This window comes from Nomascus leucogenys, chromosome 14, assembly GCF_006542625.1.
Source record: "Nomascus leucogenys isolate Asia chromosome 14, Asia_NLE_v1, whole genome shotgun sequence".
In the NCBI taxonomy this organism is placed as follows: Eukaryota; Metazoa; Chordata; class Mammalia; order Primates; family Hylobatidae; genus Nomascus; species Nomascus leucogenys.
The window spans coordinates 33,056,557-33,080,437 of NC_044394.1; the positions used below are offsets into that span (position 1 = coordinate 33,056,557).

General features: G+C 41.5%; 2 protein-coding genes across 7 annotated transcripts in view; one reads left to right on the forward strand and one right to left on the reverse strand.

Moving 5' to 3' along the window:
• Positions 1-1,679, reverse strand: part of CNRIP1 (cannabinoid receptor interacting protein 1) — a 36,684-nt gene extending 35,005 nt beyond the window's left edge. For 2 of the 4 annotated variants that reach the window (XM_003262480.3, XM_030827945.1), the window contains exon 1: positions 842-1,612. In XM_003262480.3, the coding sequence (XP_003262528.1) occupies positions 842-1,020 (179 nt within the window). In that variant the 5' untranslated portion in view covers positions 1,021-1,612. Of the gene's footprint in view, positions 1-841 lie in introns of all 4 variants that reach the window. The other 2 variants (XM_030827946.1, XM_012501115.2) reach the window with 2 other exon arrangements.
• The window catches only part of PLEK (pleckstrin), an 80,143-nt gene continuing 57,782 nt past the window's right edge, over positions 1,521-23,881 (forward strand). Inside the window, exon 1 of one of the 3 annotated variants that reach the window (XM_003262481.3) lies at positions 1,521-1,561. Coding sequence is in view for 1 of the 3 variants with exons in the window: in XM_030827942.1 (XP_030683802.1) it covers positions 1,738-1,815 (78 nt within the window). In the remaining 2 variants the exon portion in view is untranslated. Of the gene's footprint in view, positions 1,562-1,737; positions 2,232-23,881 lie in introns of those variants that run through there. The other 2 variants (XM_030827942.1, XM_030827943.1) reach the window with 2 other exon arrangements.

Below are 23,881 nucleotides of genomic sequence, written 5' to 3' on the forward strand. Positions count from 1 at the left end.
GAAGCGAGAGGTAAAGAGCTCCACCCGCAGTTCTTCCCGGTAGGCTACTGCATGCTTCCACACACTTTCCCGCCAGAGGTTTACTGGGTGCATCATCCAGCGGTCGCTGGGAAGAAATCGTCCCTGCCATGGATAAACCAAAAAACATCCTCTTGCTGTGAGGATGTTGCTAATCCCAGGCACCATCAGCAGCGTGAACAGACAACTCAGGAGAAAAAGAAAAGCGTACGGCATGGAAAACCGTGAAACTAGGCCAGAGAAGGGGCGGCCGTTCTCTTACTAGTGTCTGCTGCTCCATCCCAGGGTCCCAGCCACGGAATGGCGAAGGGAGCGGGGAGCATCCCTCAGGGAGCCCCAGTAACCACCCCTCCCCTGCCTTTCCACCTCATTCCTCCTTTCTCCCTTCTTCAGCCTTGCGGGCAGACCCGGTGGGCCGTCTGGACCGCGCGCAGGAGGGCTGGGATTGCGGTGTGTGAACCCTGCGGACCTCTCCCATCTGCTCCACCCCGACCGCCTGCGGTTCCGCACCCAAGGCTGGACAGAAGGCAGGAGAAATTTATAAGAAACAGACAAGCAAAAACCCTAGCTTCTTGTCACTGATTTTAAAGTACCCACTGAGGTCACTGCGATGGGTGGAGGGAAGCGAGAATGGAGGAATACAAGCCAAAGGGAAGGAAGGGGACGAAGACGGACAGGGAGTGACCTCTTCCTCCAACCCCCGGGCCCGCTGGGAGCGGCGCGAGGCCAGAGGCCCCTGGGAGGCTCGGGCTGTCCTGGGGGCCTCAGTCCTCTGCCTGTACCCCATGGGGGACCCTGCTGCCACCAGGCGCCCCGCACTCACTCGACCTGCAGCGTGCTGGGCTTAATCTTCACCTCAACCTTGTAGGAGGAGCCGGTGAGCAGCTTGATGGTGCGGTTCTGGCCGAAGCGCTGCCCGTCCACCTTGTAAAAGACCGGGCCGTCATTGGGCTGGATGCGCAGCGCGATGGAGAGGCGCACGAGGCCCGGCAGGTCCCCCATGTCTGGGCGAGGGTCTGGCGCGGCGGCTCCGGGGGGCGGAGGACAGCGCGGGCTGCGGCCGAGTGGCTGGAGCGCGAGGGGCGGAGAGGAAGCGCGGGGAGGGTGAGGGAGGTGGTGGAGCTGAGGCTGCCGCTAGGAACCCGCGCCGTCGCCGCCGTCCGCCCGGGCTTTTGAGGAGCAGCTCCTTAGGCTGTGGCCCCCCTCCCCACTCGGCGAGGAAGCGGGCCCAAGAAACGGCTCCAAGGCCGCGCGCTTCCCCATCCCCCGCTCCAGTGCGGCGCCCTCCGCGCACCCGAAGGCTCGCTCTGGCCCGCAGGCCGCCGCGCACATCCGCGCAGCTGGGGGCGAGGGAGTTAATCCTGTTTACGCACCACAATCCCCTTCAGCTGGGGAAGCGGACATTTAGGCTCCTCCTATAACAGCCCCGGGCAGGAGGAGGAGAGGCTTGGGAGGCACTGGGAAGGCGCTGGAGTTAAGCGACCACTATGCCAAGGAGCGAGACCCCCAGAATCTGGATACCGCCTCGGCCAACTACGTTGAGGTGGACACTGCTGCTCGCGGATCCGGCGCCAGCCAGGCGGGAGGAGGCTGAGGGGGAGGGGAAAGGGAGGCGGGAAGAGGGGACAGGAAACCGCTAGCCGGTGATTTAAATTTCAGGAAATATGAGTCTTTCCAAAGCTTAGGGGAAATGGCCGAGGAAAGGCGCAATTCCACGTGATGGAGCCACACTGGATTAGGAATGGATGCAAGAGAAAGAAAATAACCATATTCAGGGAGCTACATCTTCTTGTGGGTGTACATTTCCATTATACATATGCTCGTCTCAAAAATGACACATACATAAATATAGGTAATGTATCACATATATTTACACAGATTTTGAAGGGTAAGCTATTAACCCTGTAAAAGGCAACTGACATGAGCCTAAGGCATTCTAGTGACAAAATGGCCAAGAGGTGGGATGGGTCAAAGGATTATTGGCAGGGCGCCCTATGCGACACCGCAGAGTTTAGATTTGCATATTAAGCGTGGTTAGACAGTTTTCGCGGCAGAGGTCGGTTGACAGCTGACTTTTGGAAGCGAGGGGAGATTCAGGGGGTGAGGACTGTACTGGGAATGGCTTCCCGGAGCAGAGAGAGCACCTGCTTCAGCACCACCCAGGTGGATAGTACCAGAGCCAGGGAGCACACCTGGCTAGTGAGAACAAATGGGTAGGGATGCGTTTGCTTGGCAGTTTGTGTTTTCCCAAGTTAGACTGCTTTTTTTTTTTTTTAAGAAATAATAAGCTATACATATAATATATATGTAATATGGGTGTTTATTGCAACATTGGTTGCAAAAATAAAACCTAAATGAAATGTTAACCAATAAATAAATGGCTGAATAAATTCTTATATACCCATACTATAGAACGTTACACAACTATCAAAATAATGAAATATAGGTTGCATTGGCAAACACATAGGCAAAAACTGTTAATGATAAAAGTGGGGTGGCTGGGAAACAAAGCCTGAGGGCGAGGATTTTGTCTGTTTTGTCTGTTGCTGTTTCCCCAGCATGCCAAAACAGTGCCTGACACATGGTAGGTGCTCCGGAAATCGTTGTTGAATTGACTTATGGTTGTGGTCTTAATCATGTCCATATGTAAATTCTTTCGTATCTTTAAAATTAATTAGATCCTTGTGATTTACCTGGAATGATGAAAGGAAATCTAATTGCAAGTAGCATCTCTAGTGTTTTAGAACAATGAAAATTTAAAAAGAATATAAATGCGTATGTTTGTATTAGCTCTTTTAAAACAATGAGAGAGTTACACAGTAAACTTACTGTTGGTTATTGTGATGTATGAGTAGTGGAAAGAGGGTGAGTATCTTTTTGGGGTCATTTAAAAGCCTTTTTGGAAATTTTGCCTTTTTTCCTCAACCTTTTGTTTAGCAACCCCACAATCTCAAGCCAACTTCCACCTGTGTATCAAAAAGAGCATTGGACCTGGAGGAGGATGACTCCATTTTAAAACCTGGTTCTAAGGCCGGCATGGTGGCTCATGCCTGGAATCCCAGCACTTTGGGAGACCAAGGCGGGCAGATCATTTGAGGCCAGGAGTTCAAGACCAGCCTCACCAAAATGGCAAAACCAGTCTCTACTAAAAATACAAAAAATTAGCCAGGCGTGGTGGCACACGCCTGTAGTCCCAGCTACTTGGGAGGCTGAGGCATGAGAATCACTTGAGCTGGGGAGGCAGAGCTTATAGTGAGCCGAGATCACGCCACTGGCACTCCAGCCTGGGCAACAAAGTGAGACTCCATCTGAAAAAAAAAAAAACCCACACAAAAACAAAAACAAAAAACTCTGGTTCTAGCCTGGCTAGGCAGTGCACTCTTGTAGTCTCCACTACTTGGGAGGCTCAGGTGGGAAGATCACTTAAGCCGACGAGTTTGAGGCCAGTATGGGCAACATAGTAAGACTACCATCTCATAAATAAAATAAAATAAAAAAACCTAACTCTGCCACTTTTTAGTTTCTTTATGCAAATAACTTAACATCTTTATGTTTCAATTTTCATCCTTTGTAAAATGAGGATTAAAATACCTCCTTCCCAACATTGTGAGAATTGAATGAGGAAATGGAAATTGTTTGAAAAAAATAAATTACTTTTCAAATACGAGGTGTTACTAATGCTGGGCAATGTCCATTAGGAATAGCATTTTCAGGAGCATACAATGTAATGTCTTAAAACGAAATTAATAAATGTAAAAGTAATTGGAAAATTGATCATCACTGATACATATGTGCAAAGAATATGAATATGGAGTCTGATGGATCTGTGTTTGTGTTGCCAGATCTGTGGATTACAAGCTGACTGACCTTGAGCAAAGCTGCTTTAGTCTCTTGGAGCCCCAGCTTTTTCATTTGTAAAATGATGATGGTGACATAGATGATGCTCATAGAACCAAATGAAATTGTGTAAAACATGCAAGAATATCAGGCTCATATAGACACTCAATACATTGTTACTATTTTTATTTAAAAATATACTTGCTGAATATATAGCAACTTTTAGTTTAGATTCCGGTTTGTTACTGGAGTATATTGCATGATGCTGAGGTTTGGAGTAGAAATGATCCCATCACCCAAGTCCTCAGTGTCTATTGTTACCAATGGAATGAAGACTACTAGCCAGGGAGGGAGGGGAGACGGGTAAGGGTTGAAAAACTGTTTTATGTCCATGGGTATCCAATGGTTAGCACCCACTAAAAATGAGAACATGCGGTATTTAGCTTTTTCTTCCTGCATTAATTCATTTCTTGCTATATATTTTTAAGTTATCTAGTGCTTTCAGTCTTATTGTCGATTCTTTAATTATTAGCTCACATTGGTGGTCTTAAACATTGTCTGTCTAATGGACAATGCTTATTATCATTCTTTTGAAAATTGTGAAATTGAGCCCAAGTGAACGATGGACTTAGTTGTCATTCAGAGGAATCACCTGCTATGGTTCAAATGATTCTCCTGCCTCAGCCTCCCAGCTGCTTGTGTTCCCCCAAAATGGCTATGTTGAAACCGAATCCACAAAGCAATAGTATTAAGAAGTGGGTTCTTTTGGAGGTGATTAGGTCATAAGGGCTCTTCTGCCCACGTGAATGGGATTAGTAGTACCCTTGTAAAAGGCGCTTGAGGGAGCTCGTTTGCCCCCTTCTACCATGTATGGATGCAGCGGGAAGTTGCCATCTATAAAGCAAACAGTGAGCCCTCACCAGATACCAAATTTTCTGGTGCCTTGACCTTAGACTTCCAAGCCTCCAGAATTGTAAGCAATAAATTTCTGTTGTTTATAAATTATCAGGCTAAGTATTTTGTTATAACAGCATGAACAGACTAAGACACTGTGCTAACAACCATTCCATATTCGCTGTTCCAGTCTCTGCCGAATTCATAATATAGAGTTCAAAAACAGTTAGCATTATGACACAGGACACAGTTGTGTGCATGTATATGAAAATAAAGTAGTTAAGAGTGCTGGGACTGGGTTATACACATACATATGTATACATACATTTATGTCATGTGTCATAATGTGTCCTGGGCTTGGGTTATACACACACACAAACACATATACACAATATAATACCAGCACATTTAACAATGTATTTTCCTTTTTATTCATGTTTGTATTCAGGTACAGTTTAACATCTGCAGGAGTTATTTCTTATTTTTATTTTTAAATTAGTGTCAATGATTTATGATGTGCTTGACTCCTTCCCTTTGCCTACCTCAGAATGTCTTAGCATTAGAGATCTTAACTGGTACATTTTACATTTTATTTTATTTTATTTTATTTTACTCTTATTTTTGAGATGGAGTCTAGCTCTGTCACCCAGGTTGGAGAGCAGTGGTGCGATCGCAGCTCACTGCAACCTCTACCTCCCAGGTTCAAGCAATTCTTATGCCTCAGCCTTCTGAGTAGCTGGGATTATAGGTATGTGCCACCATGCCCAGCTAATTTTTTTGTATTTTTTAAAGCAGAGACAGGGTTTCACTATATTGGTCAGGCTGGTCTTGAACTCCTGACCTCAAGTGATCCACCTGCCTCAGCCTCCCAAAGTGTTGGGATTGCAGGTGTGGGCCACCGTGCCCAGCCAGGTACACTTTACATTTATATCAGGGCTTTATTTCTGGCTAGATTTAACAGACATAAAGACAAAGCCATACTCCTGGACCAATTCTGAAGAACCTAGGTCCTCCCTTAGACCCAAAGGATTTTGTAGCCATGGCAATGAGCAATAGGCCTCATTTGTCTGCTAGGCTCTTAGGGGATTTGATTACCTCCTTATACAGTCTCATGCACCTTGATCAGGTGATGGCAATCGTAATGTCAGTTTTGTATTTTGTTCTGGGCCAATTTAGCATAGCAATTTATGTTCCAAATAATACTTTTGCTGTTTCCCGACATAAATGTTATCTTTCCTGAACAACCAGGACAGCTCCACTCACTTTTTCTCCACAAATGAAAGTAAATACTCAATTAAAACTAGATTCCATGAAGATAGTTTTCTACTTTTCCTGTTCTTGACTCCTTTTGTGAGGCTGGCTAGAGTTCCATTGAAAAAGAACACAAACCTCCTTACATTAGGTGGAAGTATCTGTATTATTTCCACCACACCGATACTTCTAATTTTATATCTCCAGGTTCAAACATTTGTCTAAGTTCCAGATTCACATAACCAACTCCTGACAGAATATCTCTACATGTGTGTCTAATAGGTTAACAGGTGTCCCAAGCATAACATGGCTAAAAGTGAATTCTCAATTTTTTTTTTAACCTCAAATTCATTCTCCCTGAGGGTTACTTTTTTTTTTCTTTCTGGAGACAGTGTCTCACTCATTCTGTCACCCAGGCTGGAGTGCAGTGGTGTGATCTTGGCTCATTGCAATCTCCACCTCTCAGGTTCAAGTGATCTGCCTGCCTCAGCCTCCTGGGTAGCTGGGATTACGGGCACCGGCCACCACGCTGGCTAATTTTTGTATTTTTAGTAGAGATGGGGTTTCACCATGTTGGCCAGGCTAGTCTTGAACTCCTGACCTCAAGAGATCCACCTGCCTCGGCCTCCCAAAGTGCTGGGATTACAGGTGTGAGCCACCACACCCCACCGAAGGTTTCTTATCTCAGTAAGAGGCATCATAGTTTACTCAGTTGCCCAGGTAAAAAAAATATTGGTTTATTCTTGATCCCTGTCTTTTTAACCCTTTGCATCAAATCTATCAGGAAGTCCTATCAGTTCTTCACAAGCAAGCTGTTTCCAGGCACTTCTCACCATTCCTACTGTTACCACTGCGGTACAGGCTACTATCACCCCCATGCAGAACCCTGCATATGGCATCCTGATGTCCGTCCCACTCCCACTCTTTCCCCTTACAGTCTGTTGTGAATATTTCCCTGCCTGCATCATACTCCAGGTCCTCACTCACTTTATTTTTCTTCAGAGCACTTGTCACCAACTGTAATTACAAAAGAAACTTGCCTACTTGTATATTGTACCCCCACCGTCCTCTGCAACTCCAGTGTATAAATACCTTTAGGGCAGAGATTATATTCTGTTTATAACTATATTCCCAGTACTTAGAGCTGACCCCACTGTATAGGGGTGCTTATATTGGTTCAATGAATGTACACATACATTAATTATTCAAGATTGTCATTCTTCTCCTTCACCAAGGCCCAATTCAAGTTCTTCCTTCTCCTTGAAGCTATAATGAACTAGTCCAGCCCCCACCAACACTCACTTCCTTTGAAGTCCTATGGCAATCATGGTATGGGCAACTTTCAATTAATCAAAATGTTGGGGGTCATGGAGGGCTGGGAGAAGATAAGGAGGCATGGATAATCCAACTTTGTGATAAAAATAGAATTAGTAAAAAGTCCAGTACAAAATTTATATAATATTTAAATATACCTAATTTTTAGAGCATATTTTCCCTGTATAGATTTCTTTCAAAGGTAAAAATGATTCAGCTACTTTTAGGAACACAAAATGTTACACAAATTGTTAAACCAAAAAATAGCAAAGTCTTCTTTGGTTTTCAAATTATACAGCAAGGTCCATGATGTATGAGTGTATCAATGAACGAACTGTCTTTTCAGAGTTCTGTATTTTCCAGCCATAGTCTGAGATATTGAGCTCAATTTTGTTTTTGCTCTCTGCTTTCCAAATACCATCATTTCCCTTCTTCACACTGAGCAAACTCACAAAGCTGTCATTTTTCAGTCTTTGCAAACAAGGTTTCCGTGCATTGGACCTAAGCCACTGGTCATTGCCATTTTCTTCAGAGTGTTCTCTGAAAAACTAATGATATCGTGTGAATATGGTTATTGAGCAAAATAACACATTAAAGTTATCTTCTATTCTTTTTTTTTTTTTTTTTTTGAGACGGAGGCTCACTCTGTAGCCCAGGCTGGAGTGCAGTGGCGTGATCTCGGCTCACTGCAAGCTCCACCTCCTGGGTTCACGCCATTCTCCTGCCTACAGGCGCCCGCCACCATGCCCAGTTAATTTTTTGTATTTTTAGTAGAGACGGGGTTTCACCGTGTTAGCCAGGATAGTCTCGATCTCCTGACCTCGTGATCTGCCTGCCTCGACCTCCCAAAGTGCTGGGATTACAGGCGTGAGCCACCACGCCTGGCCAAAATTGTCTTCTATTCTTAAGACTGCAAATATTTTTTGTTTAATGCAGATCAAACCAAACAAGGGCCATTTCCTGAGTCTCCTGTGATGGATCCAATCCATTACATCTTTTTCTCTTCCAAGAAAAACAATTTTCCATAACGCTTTCTTTCCTTCTTTTTTTCTCTTTCTTTCTTTCTTTCTTTCTTTCTTTCTTTCTTTCTTTCTTTCTTTCTTTCTTTCTTTTTTTTTTCTCTGTCAAACGCAAGTGACAGTGATTCAGGTTGCTTACCATGTGCCCCTCCCCCCATTTTTCTAATTGTTCAAATATTTCAACCATTGTTAAGATGCTGACGTTTTGATTACTGAGGTTATTTTAATTACACTTAAACTTTCAAATGTTTAACAACAGCATATAGCTTAGATTTCCAGAGAACAGTGGCAGAATGTCAGGCTGTGGCACAGTAGGTTGTATCTGATTGGTGAGGGGTTTAATGCTTAGCAGGTGGTATTAACTAACAGATGTTTTTAAATATGCAGGTGTTATGGCAATTTTAATATTTTTACACAGATGCAATATTGCTTTCTAAATACAATTATGTTGCAAACCAATTAATATACCACCACATAATTAGTAATTGATTACCATAACAATTATATTTATATACTATCTTATATGATTTTCTATTTTTTCTTTTTCATATGTCTTATGTTTCAATCAGACTATAATTTCCTCTTCTTTTATATGTGTCACAAAACCTAGCACAGCTGAATTAGTCAGGATTCTTTTGCAAGTGGTTGTAAGTACAAAAATTCAGTTCTAACCAGCTTAGGGGATGATTACCTGGGTGTATTATGTGACAAAAGGAAGAGTTGATGAAGCAATACACAAGAGACAGGAAGGATCAGCTGGACCTCAGGAATAACCAGAACTAGAAACTTTAGAGCCAAATGAGTGGGAAGGGAGAATCATTGCTCTATAAAAGGGGGTACTATTTCCCAGGGAAGGGACCAGTGAAGGTTCTGGGAAGGCAAAAGAAAAAATAAAAACAATAAAAAATGACAGAGGTGGGATTTGAGCTGAGATGGTCCAACTCCAGTGCCTGAACTCCAAGCACAGTGCCTGCCAAGACCACCATCACTGATAACCCTTATTGTATTAGTCAAATAACTGTAATCCTGTCTAATCTTATAGAAGACATAGTTACGGAGTTCAAAGACCAGACGGGAGTTTTTTTTTTTTTTTAACAATCTCTTGAAGTTTATTCTACATCTGGAGTCCTGTGATTAACTAAGAAACAAGCTGAATAGGGGAAGTTAGGGTATCTGGATATTTCCACTTGCCACCTCCAGCCTCTTCTTCCAACACCCACGTGCATGGCCACATACTCAGGTGCCAGGAACCCCCCACACTGAAGTAGCATGCACAATCCACATCACTTCTCTAAATGTATAGGAGGTATTTGTTGACATTAAGAAATCCCAATGCCCATAAATTACAAAATATAATGAGATTTCCTACTAATGATGACTGGTCTGGCTCCAAGCTGCTGTTGGGATCATGTGATTGGCTTGGCAGAGTGGCCATTATTTTCTTGCTTGTCCCCCGTTATGTTTTACAAAATGTCATTCTTGAATAACCACAGGACTTATAATACTGACAAGTAAGAACTAATAAACAGTGGAATAGAATGTGTGCTCTAGAGGAAAATCAGATGACTGATTGAAAAACAAAGCACAATTCCCAAAGATCAAATTGTCACTTAAAGTGCAATATACTGTTTGAGAATATCCTAAAAAGTGGGAATAAGGAAAGTATGGGGAGTTCCATAAGTAGACTAGGAAACAGCAAATAAACCTACATTTTTTTTGAGGGGAAAGACGCTATTATGTTATAAGGTTCAGAAAATCTGACCAGTGTTTTATGGAAAATAATGTGCGGGGAATTCCCCCCCTTCCTTTAATAGTTCTGTTGGTTACACATAGACATTCCAAAGATGGCAGTTAAGTGTCAGTTTCAGGGACCGTCTGGTAAAGCAGTGTTCATAGACTGGGTGTCCAGACATGGGACTGGGTTATGAGGTGGAGTAGAAGGCTCTTGAGAGGAGCAATATGCCAGGAGTTAGTGTTATGAATCCAACAGGTCTTGTTCTAACATAGGCAGTGTTATTACTTATCTGTGGATGCATAAAAAGTGACCCCATAACTTTGCAGCTTAAAACAACAAACATCTATTATCCTACACTTTCTGGGTGTTCAAGAGTCCAGGGGCATTCAGTTGGGTGGTTTTGGCTCAAAGTCTTTCATGAGGTTGCGTTTAAGCTGTTAGCTGGGGCAGCAGTTTCTGATGGCTCCACTGGGGCTGGTGCATCTGCTGCCAAATTCACTCACGTAGGTGATGGCAGGTCTCAGTTTCTCTGTGCCTGTTGGCTGTAGGCTTCAGTTTTTTGCCCTGTGGGCCTCACCACATGACGTGGCAGAGATGGAAAGAGAGGAGGAACACACTCTCAAGACAGAAGCTGCAGTCTTTATAACCTCATCTCGGAAGTGACATGTTATAGTTTCTACCGTATGCTGTTGCACTGTGGGAGAGGACTGACTACCCAAGGGACTACACTGACGACCAGGAGGCAGGGATTGTTGGGGGCCAAGTTGGAGCCTGGGTACCACAGGCACAAAAGCATCGATTAAGATTGTTCTCCCTCAGAAATGCCAGGTCAAATCTGAAATATTCCTAACAAGAAAGCCCAAGAGAATAGACATATTTTGGTTTGAATAAATAGCATTTTATTTGTGTGTGTGTGTGTGTGTGTGTGTGTGTGCGTGTGATCATTGCTCTACAAATATTTAAAACAGAGGTCAGCAAACTAGCGTTTGGGCCAAATAAGGCTGCCTATTTTTGTGTGGTCCATGAAATAAGAATGGTTTCACATTTTTATTTACTTATGTATTTGTTTATTTATTTATTTTTTGAGATGGAGTCTCACTCTGCCACCCAGGCTGGAGTGCAGTGGCGCGATCTCAGCTCACTGCAACGTCAGCCTCCCAGGCTCAAGCCATTCTTGCTTTGAGCCTCAGCCCCACAAGTAGCTGGGACCACAAGCGCGCCATCACGTCTGGCTCATTTTTTTGTATTTTTAGTAGAGACGAGGTTTTTGCTATGTTGCCCAGGCTAGTCTCAAACTCCTGAGCTCAAGCGATCCACATGCCTCAGCCTCCCAAAGTGCTGGGATTACAGGTGTCAGCCACCACACCTGGTTGAGCCACCGCAGCCAGCCTCATATTTTTAAATGGTTGGTAAAAAGTCAAAACAATAGCTATACTGATGACGTGGGAAAACTACATGGTTCAAATTTCAGTGTCCATTAAATAAATTTTTATTGGAACAGAGTTAAATTTTGAACAAATTTTGTAACATTAAGTATCTCTAATATATTAAACCAATGTTTCATAAACTGTTTAAACAGAACATCGATCTCACAAGAATTATTAGGTGTTCCACGAGAAATGATCTGTGGTCAAGTAACTGTGGGAAATCTAAAATTTAAAAATATTAACATATGTGTGTATACATATGTATGTGTACACACACACACACAACTAGAACTTTCTAGAGCTTTTAGTTTGATACAGTAAACAATACAGAAAACAATGCAATGTTTTCTAAATGTTTTTCAACTGCCAAAACCCTTTTCTCAAAACTAATGTTGGGCCGGGCGCGGTGGCTCACGCTTGTAATCCCAGCACTTTGGGAGGCTGAGGCGGGTGGATCACGAGGTCGGGAGATCGAGACCACGGTGAAACCCCGTCTCTACTAAAAATACAAAAAAATTAGCCGGGTGTGGTGGCGGGCGCCTGTAGTCCCAGCTACTCGGAGAGGCTGAGGCAGGAGAATAGCGTGAACCCAGGAGGCAGAGCTTGCAGTGAGCCGAGATTGTGCCACTGCACTCCAGCCTGGGCGACAGAGCGAGACTCTGTCTCAAAAAAAAAAAAAAAAAAATCTAATGTTAATATCACTGAGGGCACTTGTGTTCCACCAAGTACTGTTCCCCTAAGTATTGAGATATGTTGCATTAGATACATACCATACATATTTCCTGTTATGTGCCACTTGTTGAGAGTATAGAACAGATGCACGGCATCTACTATTAATCTTTCAAATAAGCATAATCAACCCGTATCTTGCTGTAATTATATGTAATAAACTTAGGGGTATCATGACCTCTGCTCATTGTGAACTCCTTCTTCTTCTCCTTCCTCTGAAGACCCAGCCATCTTTGGTGGGATGAGGGCAGGAAGAACAATGGAAGCAACAGACAGCTACAGACCTCAGCAACTGAGGCCCACTCAGGAAATCCACCAAGACAATGAGTCCCTGGGTCCTTTCTTGAAGCAATACAAATTCATTAACCCTGGTCATGACTAGAAAAGAGGAAGAAAAAATAGGCATATGACAAGCCCAAGGTGTTTCCCAGCTCAGAGAGGGGGTTTGCAATACCCCCTTTTATTCACCCACTTTTATGGTGGCAGAACCATTCTCTTACTCATTTGTACTGGCTGTCTGGTCTTGCCCTATTTCATGCAGTCTTAGTGGAAATGCTGAATACAGTGCTTTGTGCTGGCTGTCACTCAGGGAAAAAAGCAGTATGGAGATGAGTCAGCCAGTGACAGGGTCATAAGGAGATTGTCTATGATTTTCATGAGGGGAGCTGGGAGCTGTGGGCTGTGTCAAGGTTCTTGTGCATTCTGAGGTCTGGGCATTCTATCTGAATAATGGCAGCTTTCCAATATCCTTTTTTTATTTTTACTTTTTTTTGGAGATGGGGTCTCACTATGTTGCCCAGACTGGACTCGAACTCCCCAGCTCAAGTGATCCTCCAGCCTCCCAAGTAGCTGGGACTACAGGCACACACTCTTCTATCCAGCTCAGTATCCTTCTAATAAATGCTCTTTATTGTTTAAGTAAGTCAGAGTCAATTTTCCTTTCTGGCAATCAAATAATTACAGTAGAGTTGGGGTCAGGGGGTACAGTATAATCAGAGAATATATACTAAGATTTTAACAGTAACAGTTGCTTTCTAAAATTGTTCTTGTCTGTATTTTCTACAATGAATAATGAATATGTATTATTTTTATACTATCCAATGAAAGGATAATAAAGCTACTTTTACCAGGATTGAAGACAGAGATAAAACCAGGCACCTGGGATTTGTTGATTACCACAATTGAGCCTTGAATTTGGCTCTAAGGTTCCTGAGAGTTAAGGAGAAAACGTGGGACAGGAAACATATGCGTTATTTAGTCTGACAAAAAGAAGAAAACGTATTTTGCTGAAGAGACGAGATTTTTCCTGGCACTGAATTTAAGGAGAAATCTTGTACATGTGTGTGTTCTTGTATAAGATATATAGAGTAACTTAACGGCTATTATCTTGAAATGTGGTTTTACAAAAGACGGTGTTCTTCAAATGGATTTTTATATTAGTATGGTATAAAAACTAAGAGACTCACAGTAAATCTTAACATAATGAAGATATCTATGCAAGAGACCAAAATAATAAGGTCAGATAAATTTCATTCTTCAGTTACCAACCTAATGCAGGGAAATCCCAGCTCTTACTTTCACTTACCTTAAAACCTCACTTCTTCCAATGTAGATCCAATTCACAATATTCTTCTTCTTCTTCTTCTTCTTCTTTTTTTTTTTTTTTTTTTTTTGCAATGGAGTCTCACTCTGTCACCCAGGCTGCAATGCAGTGGCGCCATCTCGGTTCACCGCAACCTTCGCCTCCAGGGTTCAAGCAATTCTCCTGCCTCAGCCTCCTGAGTAGCTGGGATTACAGGCGCGTGTCACCATGCCAAGCTAATTTTTGTATTATCGGTAGAGATGGTGTTTCACCATGTTGGTCAGGCTGGTCTTGAACTCCTGACCTCATGATCCGACCACCTCGGCCTTCCAAAGTGGTGCAGTTACAGGCATGAGCCGCCGCACCCGGCCAGCACAACATTATTCTTCACAAGTGGATATATTTGTGATTAGTTTGTGCACATTCCTCACTGAACAGCAGAAATTTAATCAAACACATCCGGTCAAGTTGGGTCTTCTTCCCAGTTGTCTTTTTTCACCTCTTTCTCATCCCCAAATTTCTTTTTTTTTTTTTCAAGTTTCTTTTTTTTTTTTCCTATATATATATATTTTTTATTATACTTTAGGTTTTAGGGTACATGTGCACAATGTGCAGGTTTGTTACATATGTATCCATGTGCCATGTTGATTTCCTGCACCCATTAACTCGTCATTTAGCATTAGGTATATCTCCTAATGCTGTCTCTCCCCCCTCCCCCAACCCCACAACAGTCCCCGGAGTGTGATGTTCCCCTTCCTGTGTCCATGAGTTCTCATTGTTCAATTCTCACCTATGAGTGAGAACATGCCGTGTTTGGTTTTTTGTCCTTGCGATAGTTTACTGAGAATGATGTTTTCCAGTTTCATCCATGTCCCTACAAAGGACATGAACTCATCATTTTTTATGGCTGCATAGTATTCCATGGTGTATATGTGCCACATTTTCTTAATCCAGTCTATCGTTGTTGGACATTTGTCTCATCCCCAAATTTCTATAAATCCTCTCTGATCCAAGTTCACCTCTTGGCCTCAACTAAGGACAATCAAGCTTTTGCCTACCTTACTTAATAAAAATGTGTGGTTTAGTTAGTAGAATAATTTCCATTTATTGTTCTCAAACAAGGCCATTAATGCCTTACCAACCTACCAAAAAATATTATCTTGGGACTTCTGCTTTTGACATGATGGTGAACCATATAGTCTTAAAGAGCTCTTCTCTTACCAAACAACTTGCACCAACACAAAACCTAATTTTTATAATATTGCTTGTATCACAGAAAATAGGAAACTTTCCAAAGGAAAACAATAACAACAACAACAACAACAACAGACACCCAGTGAGTCTTAAGTGCCTCTGAGAAGGTAGAGTTGAAGAGGGAGCAAACAAAATTAAGAGATCAGCCCTGCAATCCAGAAACTCAGCTGATGACCAGTGGTAAGATGAGGGAAGTTGGGGGAAGGGACAAGTTTAAAACCCCAGATGCTCCAAATATGGATTAAAAGCAGTTGCAGGCTGGGCGCAGTGGCTCACGCCTATAAACCCAGCACTTTGGGAGGCCGAGGTGGGCGGATCACCTGAGGCCAGGAGTTCGAGACCAGCCTGACTAACGTGGTGAAATCCTGTCTCTGTACTAAAAATACAAAAAATTAGCCAGGTGTGGTGGTGCAAGCCTGTAATCCCAGCTACTCTGGAGGCTGAGGCAGGAGAAGTGCTTGAACCTGGGAGGCAGAAGTTGCCGTGAGCCGAGGCCTCGCCGTTGTACTCCAGCCTGGGCAACAAGAGTGAAACTCCATATCAAAAAAAAAAAAAAAAAAGTTGCAGGTTTGTGACAGCCCCCAACTCTTTGACAAAGTGAATAAAAATTGTCTCTGGAGGAAGAATTCTTGATTTAAGCCCAAACATTTTTCAACCAATGAATTTCAGCAAAATATCAGTTCATGATCAAAGATCACCAAAACCATACAGAAGAAAAAAGAATAAGATTCCACACAAACAGTAAGCAACACACTTAGACCACTAATGACTTCAGTTATTAGAACACCGGCTAGGAAATAGAAAATATGGATGAAATGTTCAAAGAGATAAAAGATGAAGCCACAAAGATGAGTTAGGTCATGAGACTATAAAATATGCTGAGGTAGCTATAAAAAATAATTTAAAATTCAATGAGACCAGGTAGCAGTAATCCATTTCCAAACAACATTACAGAGCTGGGGAAAGAATCAACTATCCACCAGCAGTAGAATGAATACATTATGGGCAGTAGAATACCGTGCATTATTGAAAACGATCCAACTAGAGCTATATGTTACAATACGAATGCGTCTCTCAATACTAAACTAAGGAAACGAGATTGTCAAGAATAAAAATAATAGGATCCCATATATTTCAAAAACAAGTAAATTATGATACCAGTTAGAGATATTTGTCTGTTTATATGGGCACATAAATGATAAAGGAAATCAATAAATGATTGTCTTGCAATTTAGGTAGCTGTAATCACTGGGAGTGAGTGAGGGAGGGGTGTATGAAGGAGAGAGGCACATGGGGTTTCTAGGACGCTGGAACTATTCTATTTCTTGACGAGTCGTTACACACATATTCATTTTATCATTTTTCTGTAAAGTGTTTACACATTTTATGTACTACTCTGTATATGTGTCACATGATAAAAGCAAAGAAAAAAGCCAGACAGGATTCCACACTCCCACCAATGAGGATGATTATGTTGTTCTATTCTGACCACATCCATCAGTAAGCAATATATCAGGGCTGCCTCTCAAAAAAACAAAAAACAACCAAAAAAAAAAAAATGAAAAAGTACAGAAAATTATTAGAATGGATTGTACTACAATTAAGAATGCTTGTTCATCAAAGACACCGTAAAGGAGAGAAAAGACAATCTACAGAGTGTGAGGAGATGTTTATAAAAATTCTAGAAAAGTCAGATATACACTAAGAACACAGCTGGGGTAAGTAACTACCTCATTCTAGGTGTCTGATGCCATCTCTGTCTCTAATTCTGCTTGTAAAAATAGTATTATTATCCTTTCATATTATAAAAATAATATTCATTATTTGTTATAGGAAATATAGACAAGGAAAATGAAAAGAAAAGCAACTGTTACTTTTAAAATCTTAGTGTATATTATCTGATTCTACAGCCTACTGCCATGCCCCAACTTCATTATTGTTATTTGGTTGCCAGTAAGGAAAATTGACTCCAACTTACCTAAACGATGAAAAGTCTGGGCTTGGTGGCTCTTGCCTGAAATCCCAGCACTTCGGGAGGCCGAGGCGGGTGGATCACCTGAGGTCAGGAGTTCGAGACCAGCCTGCCCAACATGGCAAAACCCTGTCTCTACAAAAAATGCAACAAATTAGCCAGCCGTGGTGAGCGCCTGTAATCCCAGCTACCTGGGAGGCTGAGGCAGGAGAATCGCTTGAACCTGGGAGGCAGAGGTTGTGGTGAGTCGAGATCGAGCTACTGCCCTCCAGCCTGGACAACAAGAGCAAAACTCTGTCAAAAACAAAAAAAACCAAAAAAACAAAAAACAAAAAACATACAGACACACACAGTGAAAATTATTTATTACAAGAATACTACAGAGCCTTGTGCAAATCCAGCAGAATGCTCAGGCCACGAAATACACAGGAACCTTGGTGGCCCTCAGCTGTCAGCAACCAAAATCATGAACAATCTCCCTAGGACCTTTCCTCAGGTTGTTTTATCTTTAAATAACTTCTGTTTCTGAATGGTTACACTCCAGATCTAAAATCCCAGCAGAGGTGCTTATTAGCGGGCATGGAGCACTGTATTAGGAAACCCCCCAAATACATGGAATGTCACAAGGGCAGGCACCCAGACCAAAGAAGTATGTGTATATTTGGGGGGAAAATTGTAAGGGGACAGTTATTTCCCCATGAAAACAAGGGAAAATAATGAGCCATCCAAAATAACAAACATAAGACCATCTTCTACATATTGTTTTAAGGCGGTATTTTATTTTTTATTTTTTTTATTATTTTTTTGAGACAGCATCTCACTCTGTTGCCCAGGCTGGAGTGTAGTGGCATGATTTCTGCTCACTGCAAACTTCACCTCCCAAGTTCAAGTGATTCTCCTGCCTCAGCTTCTCAAGCAGCTAGGATTACAGGAGCATGCCACCACTCCCAGCTAATTTTTTTGTGGTTTTTTTTTGTATTTTTAGTAGAGATGAGGTTTCACCATGTTGGCCAGGCTGGTCTCGAACTCCTGACCTCAGGTGATCCACCTGCCTCGGCCTCCCAAAGTGCTGGGATTACAGGCGTGAGACACTGTGCCTAGCCTTAAGGCAGTGTTTTAAAACTTAATATTTCTCAATATTTCTATGTCCTTAAGGATTCCCTCATAATTATTTTTAGCTTTTATATTGAAATATGCAATACATCCAAAGAGTGCAAAAATTGTAAGGGTATAGGCTGATGAATTCTCACTATGTAACTATCACTAACATCAATAAATAAAATAATGTCCCCCAAACTCCCCTAATCATTACTCACATATTCCTTCCCAAAGATAACCACCAACCTGATGTCTAACATCATGAATTAGTTTTACCTGTTATTGAACTTTGTGTGAATGGAATCTGTGTGAATTCTTTTGTCTGGCTTCTTTTGATAAGTGTGTTTGTTGGATTCATTCCTGTTACTATGTTTGGCAGCTGTCTATCCGTGCATATGTTATATAGCCTTTCCATTGAATAAAAATACCATCATTTATTTGGTATATTTATTTACCGTTGAGGGAAAGTAAGCTATTTCTACCTTTTAGCTAGTACAAAGACTACAGTGATGAACTCTATACCATTTTTTTTTTTGGGTGAACATATGGGTGCATTTGCAAATGTTCAGCTTTAGCGAATATTGCCAAATAGCTTTCCAAAATTTTTTTGCTAATTTACATCCCCCCCATCAGTGTACAAGAATTTCCAGTTCCTCTACATTCTTGTCAACATTTGTGATTGCTAATCTTTGAAATGTTAGCCATTTTTGGTGAGTGAGTAATGGTATCTCATTGTGGTTTTAATTTATGTCTAGGTTTTCAATTACATTTCCATAGTGACTAATGGGATTGAGTCTTTCCCTCATAAATTTAACGGGCCTTTAAAATATTCTCTTTTGTAAAAAGTACCTGTTTGTGTCTTTCGTAAATTAAAAAAAGTCTATTTTTTCTTATTCATTTGTAAGAATTCTTTGTATATTCTGGATATGATCCTTTGTTGGCTAAATATGTTCCCACTACCTGTTCCCAGTCTGTAACTTGTATTTTCATTCTCTCAATGATGTCTTTTGATAAACAGAAGTTCCTAATGTTAATATAATTCTATTTCTTAATTTTTTATATTTCTTTTGCTTAACCTAAATTCTTATATATCTTTCCCCATATTTGTTCATTAAAACTTTTGTTTTCCCCTTTCGCATTTAGATCTACACACATTTGGAGTTGGTTTTAATCTCACTTTTATCCACTAAAAAATAAGATATAATTTATTAGCAGTAAAATATACTGCAGTGAGATACTCAATTCCGTGAGTTTTAACAAACACTTGCAGTTATATAACTAACACCACAGCTGAGACATAGAGCATCTCTATCACCTCCCCAAATACCCTCATGTCTTGTACTCAACTATTTCCCCCATTCTCAGGCCCAAATAACCATTGGTATTTTTACTGTCTATATTTTTTCTCACCAAGAATGTCATATAAGTGGAATCATACAGTACGAGCCTTTGAGGCTGACTCTCTCACTTTGTATAATGCAATTGAGAGTCACCCACGTTAGTGTGTATCTTTTTTATTGCTGGATAGTATTCCATAGTGTGGATGTATCATTGTTTATTCATTTACCAGTTGAATTATATTTGAATTGTTTCTAGTCTTGGACAATTATAAATAAAGACACTATAAACATTCATGTCTATTCATAGCATTTTAGATTAGCTTTACTTATCATTTAATTTGGATAAATACATAGAAGTGGAATTCTTGGGTAATGTGATAAGTATATGTTTAACTTGATAAGAAATTACCAAATTATTTCCTAAAGTAGCTGTGCCATGTCATATTTTAACCAGCAACATATGAGTTTTCCAGTTGTTTCACATCCTCACTAGTACTTGGCATTATCAGTTTTAAAATTTTAGCTATGCTAGTAGTCGTGCAATAGCATCTCGTGGTTTTAATTTGCATTTCTCTAATGACTAATGATGTTAAACATCTTTGCATGTGCTTATTTTGTCACGTATATATATTCTTTGGTGAAGTATTTACTAGTTTCCCATTGCTGCTGTAACAAGTGACCACAAAGTTAGTGGCTTAAGAAAACATAAATGTATTATCACACAGTTTGGAGGTCGGAAGTCCTAAAACAAAGTTTTGGCAGGGCTGTGTTCATTCTGAAGTCTTGAGGGGAAAATCAATTTCTTTGCTTTTTCTATTCTTCAGAGGCCACCTGCATTCCTTGGCTCATGGACTGAGTCAGCAGCATATTATCTTCCAATCCCTCTCTGCTTCCATCATCACATTGCCTTTTCCTGACCTTGACCCTCCTTCCTCTCTTCAATAAGAACGCTCACGACTACATTAGGCTCACCTGGATAATACCTGCTTCAAGATCCTTAACTTGGTTACATTTACAAAGCGCCTTTTGTCATGTATGGTAACACCTTCACAAGTTCCAGGGTTCAGATGTGGACATCCCTGTAGATGGAGAGGCATCATACAGTCTACATAAAGTGCTTTTTCCATTTATTTTGCCCAGTTTTGTACTGGGTTGTTTGTGTTTTATTATATAGTTTTGAGAATTCTTCATATATTCTGGATTCAACACAGAATGTGATTTGCAACTATTTTCTCCCAATTTATGCCTCGTCTTTTCATCTTCTTGATGATGTTTTTCAAGGAGCAGAAGTTGTTCATTTTGAAGGATTTCAATATTTCAATTTGTTTTTCTTATCGGTCATGAGTTTGTTGTTGTATCTGACAAACCTTTGGTAACCTAAGTTTGCAATGATTTTTTCCTGTTTCTTTCTTCTGCAAGTTTTCTAGTTTTAGCATTTATATTTAGAGCTATTATTCATTTTTAGTTAATTTTTGTGTACAATGTAAAGCATGGATCTTTTTTAGGACTTTGAATCTTGAATAAATGATGCAAAGACTAAAACATATTTAGAATTCATTAGGCCTGGCGTGGTGGCTTACTCCCATAATCCCAGCACTTTGGGAGGCTGAGGTGGGCAGATCTCTTGAGCCCAGGAGTTCGAGACCAGCCTGAGCAACAAGGTGAAATGCCGTCTCTACAAAACACGAAATACAAAAATTAGGTGGGCATGGTAGTGCACACCTGTGGTCCCAGCTACTAGGGAGGCTGAGGCGGGAGCATTGCTCGAGCCCAGGAGGTAGAGGCTGCAGTGAGCTGTGATTATGCCAATGTACTCCAGCCTGGGCGACAGAGCCAGACCCTGTCTCAAACAAAACAAAACAAAGAAAACAACAACAAAAAACCACATCATCCACAGTGGTAGTTCATGGTGGATATCCTGGTATCCACAGTGGTAGTTCATGTTGGATAACCTTTGTAAGTTCCAGAGTAAAAATAGTGTCTGACATAGAGCTCCCAAGTCCATTGGAATTTCCTGGGTGATAGAAACATCTTTTGTTCTAGTAAGGTGACTCTTGGTGGTCTCCTGGATGTTGAGGTTGGTCACCAGAAGGACCAAGCCATGATTAGACAATTGGAACTTTTAGCCCTACTCCTCCACCCTCCAGGAAAGAGAGAGCGGGTAGAGATTGAGTTAATGATTCATCACGCCTATGTCATGAAGCTTCCATAAAAATCTCTAAACTATTGGGTTCGGAGCTAAGCAGGTGGAAGTGCCTAGAGGATGCCATGCCCAGAGAGGGTCCAGATGCTCTGCTTCTCTTCCCATATACCCTGTCCTATGTATCTCTTCCATCTGGCTGTTCATCTGTATCCTTCGTGATATCCTATATAATAAACCTATAAATGTAAATAAGTATTTCCCTGGGTTCTGTGAGCCATCCTAGAAAATTAATTGAGCACGAGGAGGGTGTGCAACTTGGAGTCCCGAATTTGTAGCCAAATTGGGCAGAAATTGTGGGTAACTAGACTTGTGGTTGGCACTTGAAGTGGGGTACAGTCCTGTGGGAATGAGCCCTTAATTTGTGTGATCCGACTCTACTCCGGGTAGATAGTGTCAGAATTGAATTAAATTATAGGACACTAGTTGGTGTCTGCTGAAGGGTTGCTTGGTGCATGGGGACAACCCCCCACTCCCCGTCCCCCTATATTTTGGCAACCAGAGGTGAAGTATACTGTGTACTGTGTTGACTGGTAAGGAAAAAAAGACATGTTTTGTTTCTCTGATACTCCAGGCAACTATACTGAAGATAACAATTTTATGTTCAACAAGACAAAAAATGCCTAAGCAAACAAGATCCTCAAATAATAACAACAAACAAAAACACCTTCCTTAGAAACCAGTATGAGATGATAAATATGCATTTCTCTACCACATCCAAACATTTTAAATTAAAGGATTTATTACAGGCACGGAAAAAAAATGTGACTGACTGACATTGTACTGCTTATTTGAGGAGTTATGTGAGAAAACTTGAGCTGAACAGTATGATTTTTATTTATCCTTATGATGTCTACATTGACAGATAGACTAATGTCCTAGAATATTGTTTTTTGGGCCCATCCCCTGTTTATATGTCTCTTCTCAGGTTCCCATAATAAAAAGAGATCTTGCCTGTAACTATATTCTAATATTAAGTTCTTATTTGGTGGAAATTTGAGAAAGAATTAAATATGAGTTCTTTTTTTTTTTTTTCTTGAGACGGAGTCTCGCTCTGTCACCCAGGCTGGAGTTCAGTGGCGCAATCTCCGCTCACTGCAAGCTCCGCCTCCTGGGTTAACGCCATTCTCCTGCCTCAGCTTCTCCGAGTAGCTGGGACTACAGGTGCCCGCCACCACGCCCGGCTAATTTTTTTTGTATTTTTAGTAGAGACGGGGTTTCACCGTGGTCTCGATCTCCTGACCTCGTGATCCGCCTGCCTCGGCCTCCCGAAGTGCTGGGATTACAAGCGTGAGCCACCGCGCCCGGCCCTAAATATGAGTTCTTAAAACACTCTGGACCTCTAAATGCTTACACTCTATTTTTATGTTTACCTTTGCCTTTATTATCTTGTGCATTGTATTTATTTTATTAGTGGTGACATGACAATTCCCATGAATAATTTCTGAATGAGCACTTGCAAATGCTAACTACTACAGGATCAGAGATGAGAGAGCATGAGCTTTGGTACTAGAAGAACCTGGGTTTCAATCCCAGCTTTCACATTTATTAGACTTTAGAGCGGTTCTTAGCCTCTTTATGCCTCAATTTACCCTTCTGCAAAATGGAGATGTTACCTTCCTGGGATGCACAGATTAGGTGCTCTATAAATATGGTTCTGTAGAGGAGGACATGGGGCTTGAGAAGAGACAGAATTTGCATTCTCAAGGGCATTTACCGAAGAGCATTCTGGAGTGAATCCTAAGGGATGGATCTGACTTGCTTTTTGCCTGCTTTTTTGTAGCCGTGACAAACTGTGTGTTCCTCCCCTACTGCCTGCCTGCCTCTGCTGTTACCATGGCGATCCAGGTTCATTTTAGGAGTCTGTGACAGGACAGATTGGTTTTTGCAATTTGTAAAAATCTCACTCTCTAAAAATAAGGACCAGGCAGCCAGGGTGGCAGTAACAACACGGTGCTGTAGATTTTCTGCCCCCTCTCAGCTACACGGTAGTAGTGGAGAACCTATTGTCAGCTTGGCATGCTGCTGGATTCTGGATCTCTGGGTTTATCTGGGGAATAGTCAACTGACTGATAAATTATAGCAGTTAAAGATTGCCATTAGCTTTTCGGTTTCCCTCCCTTCAGTTTCTCTTTTTTACACTGTGTGCCCTCATGTTCCGCCCCTTTCTAGCATCAAACACCTGCTCTCAGATCATTCATTCTTACCAAG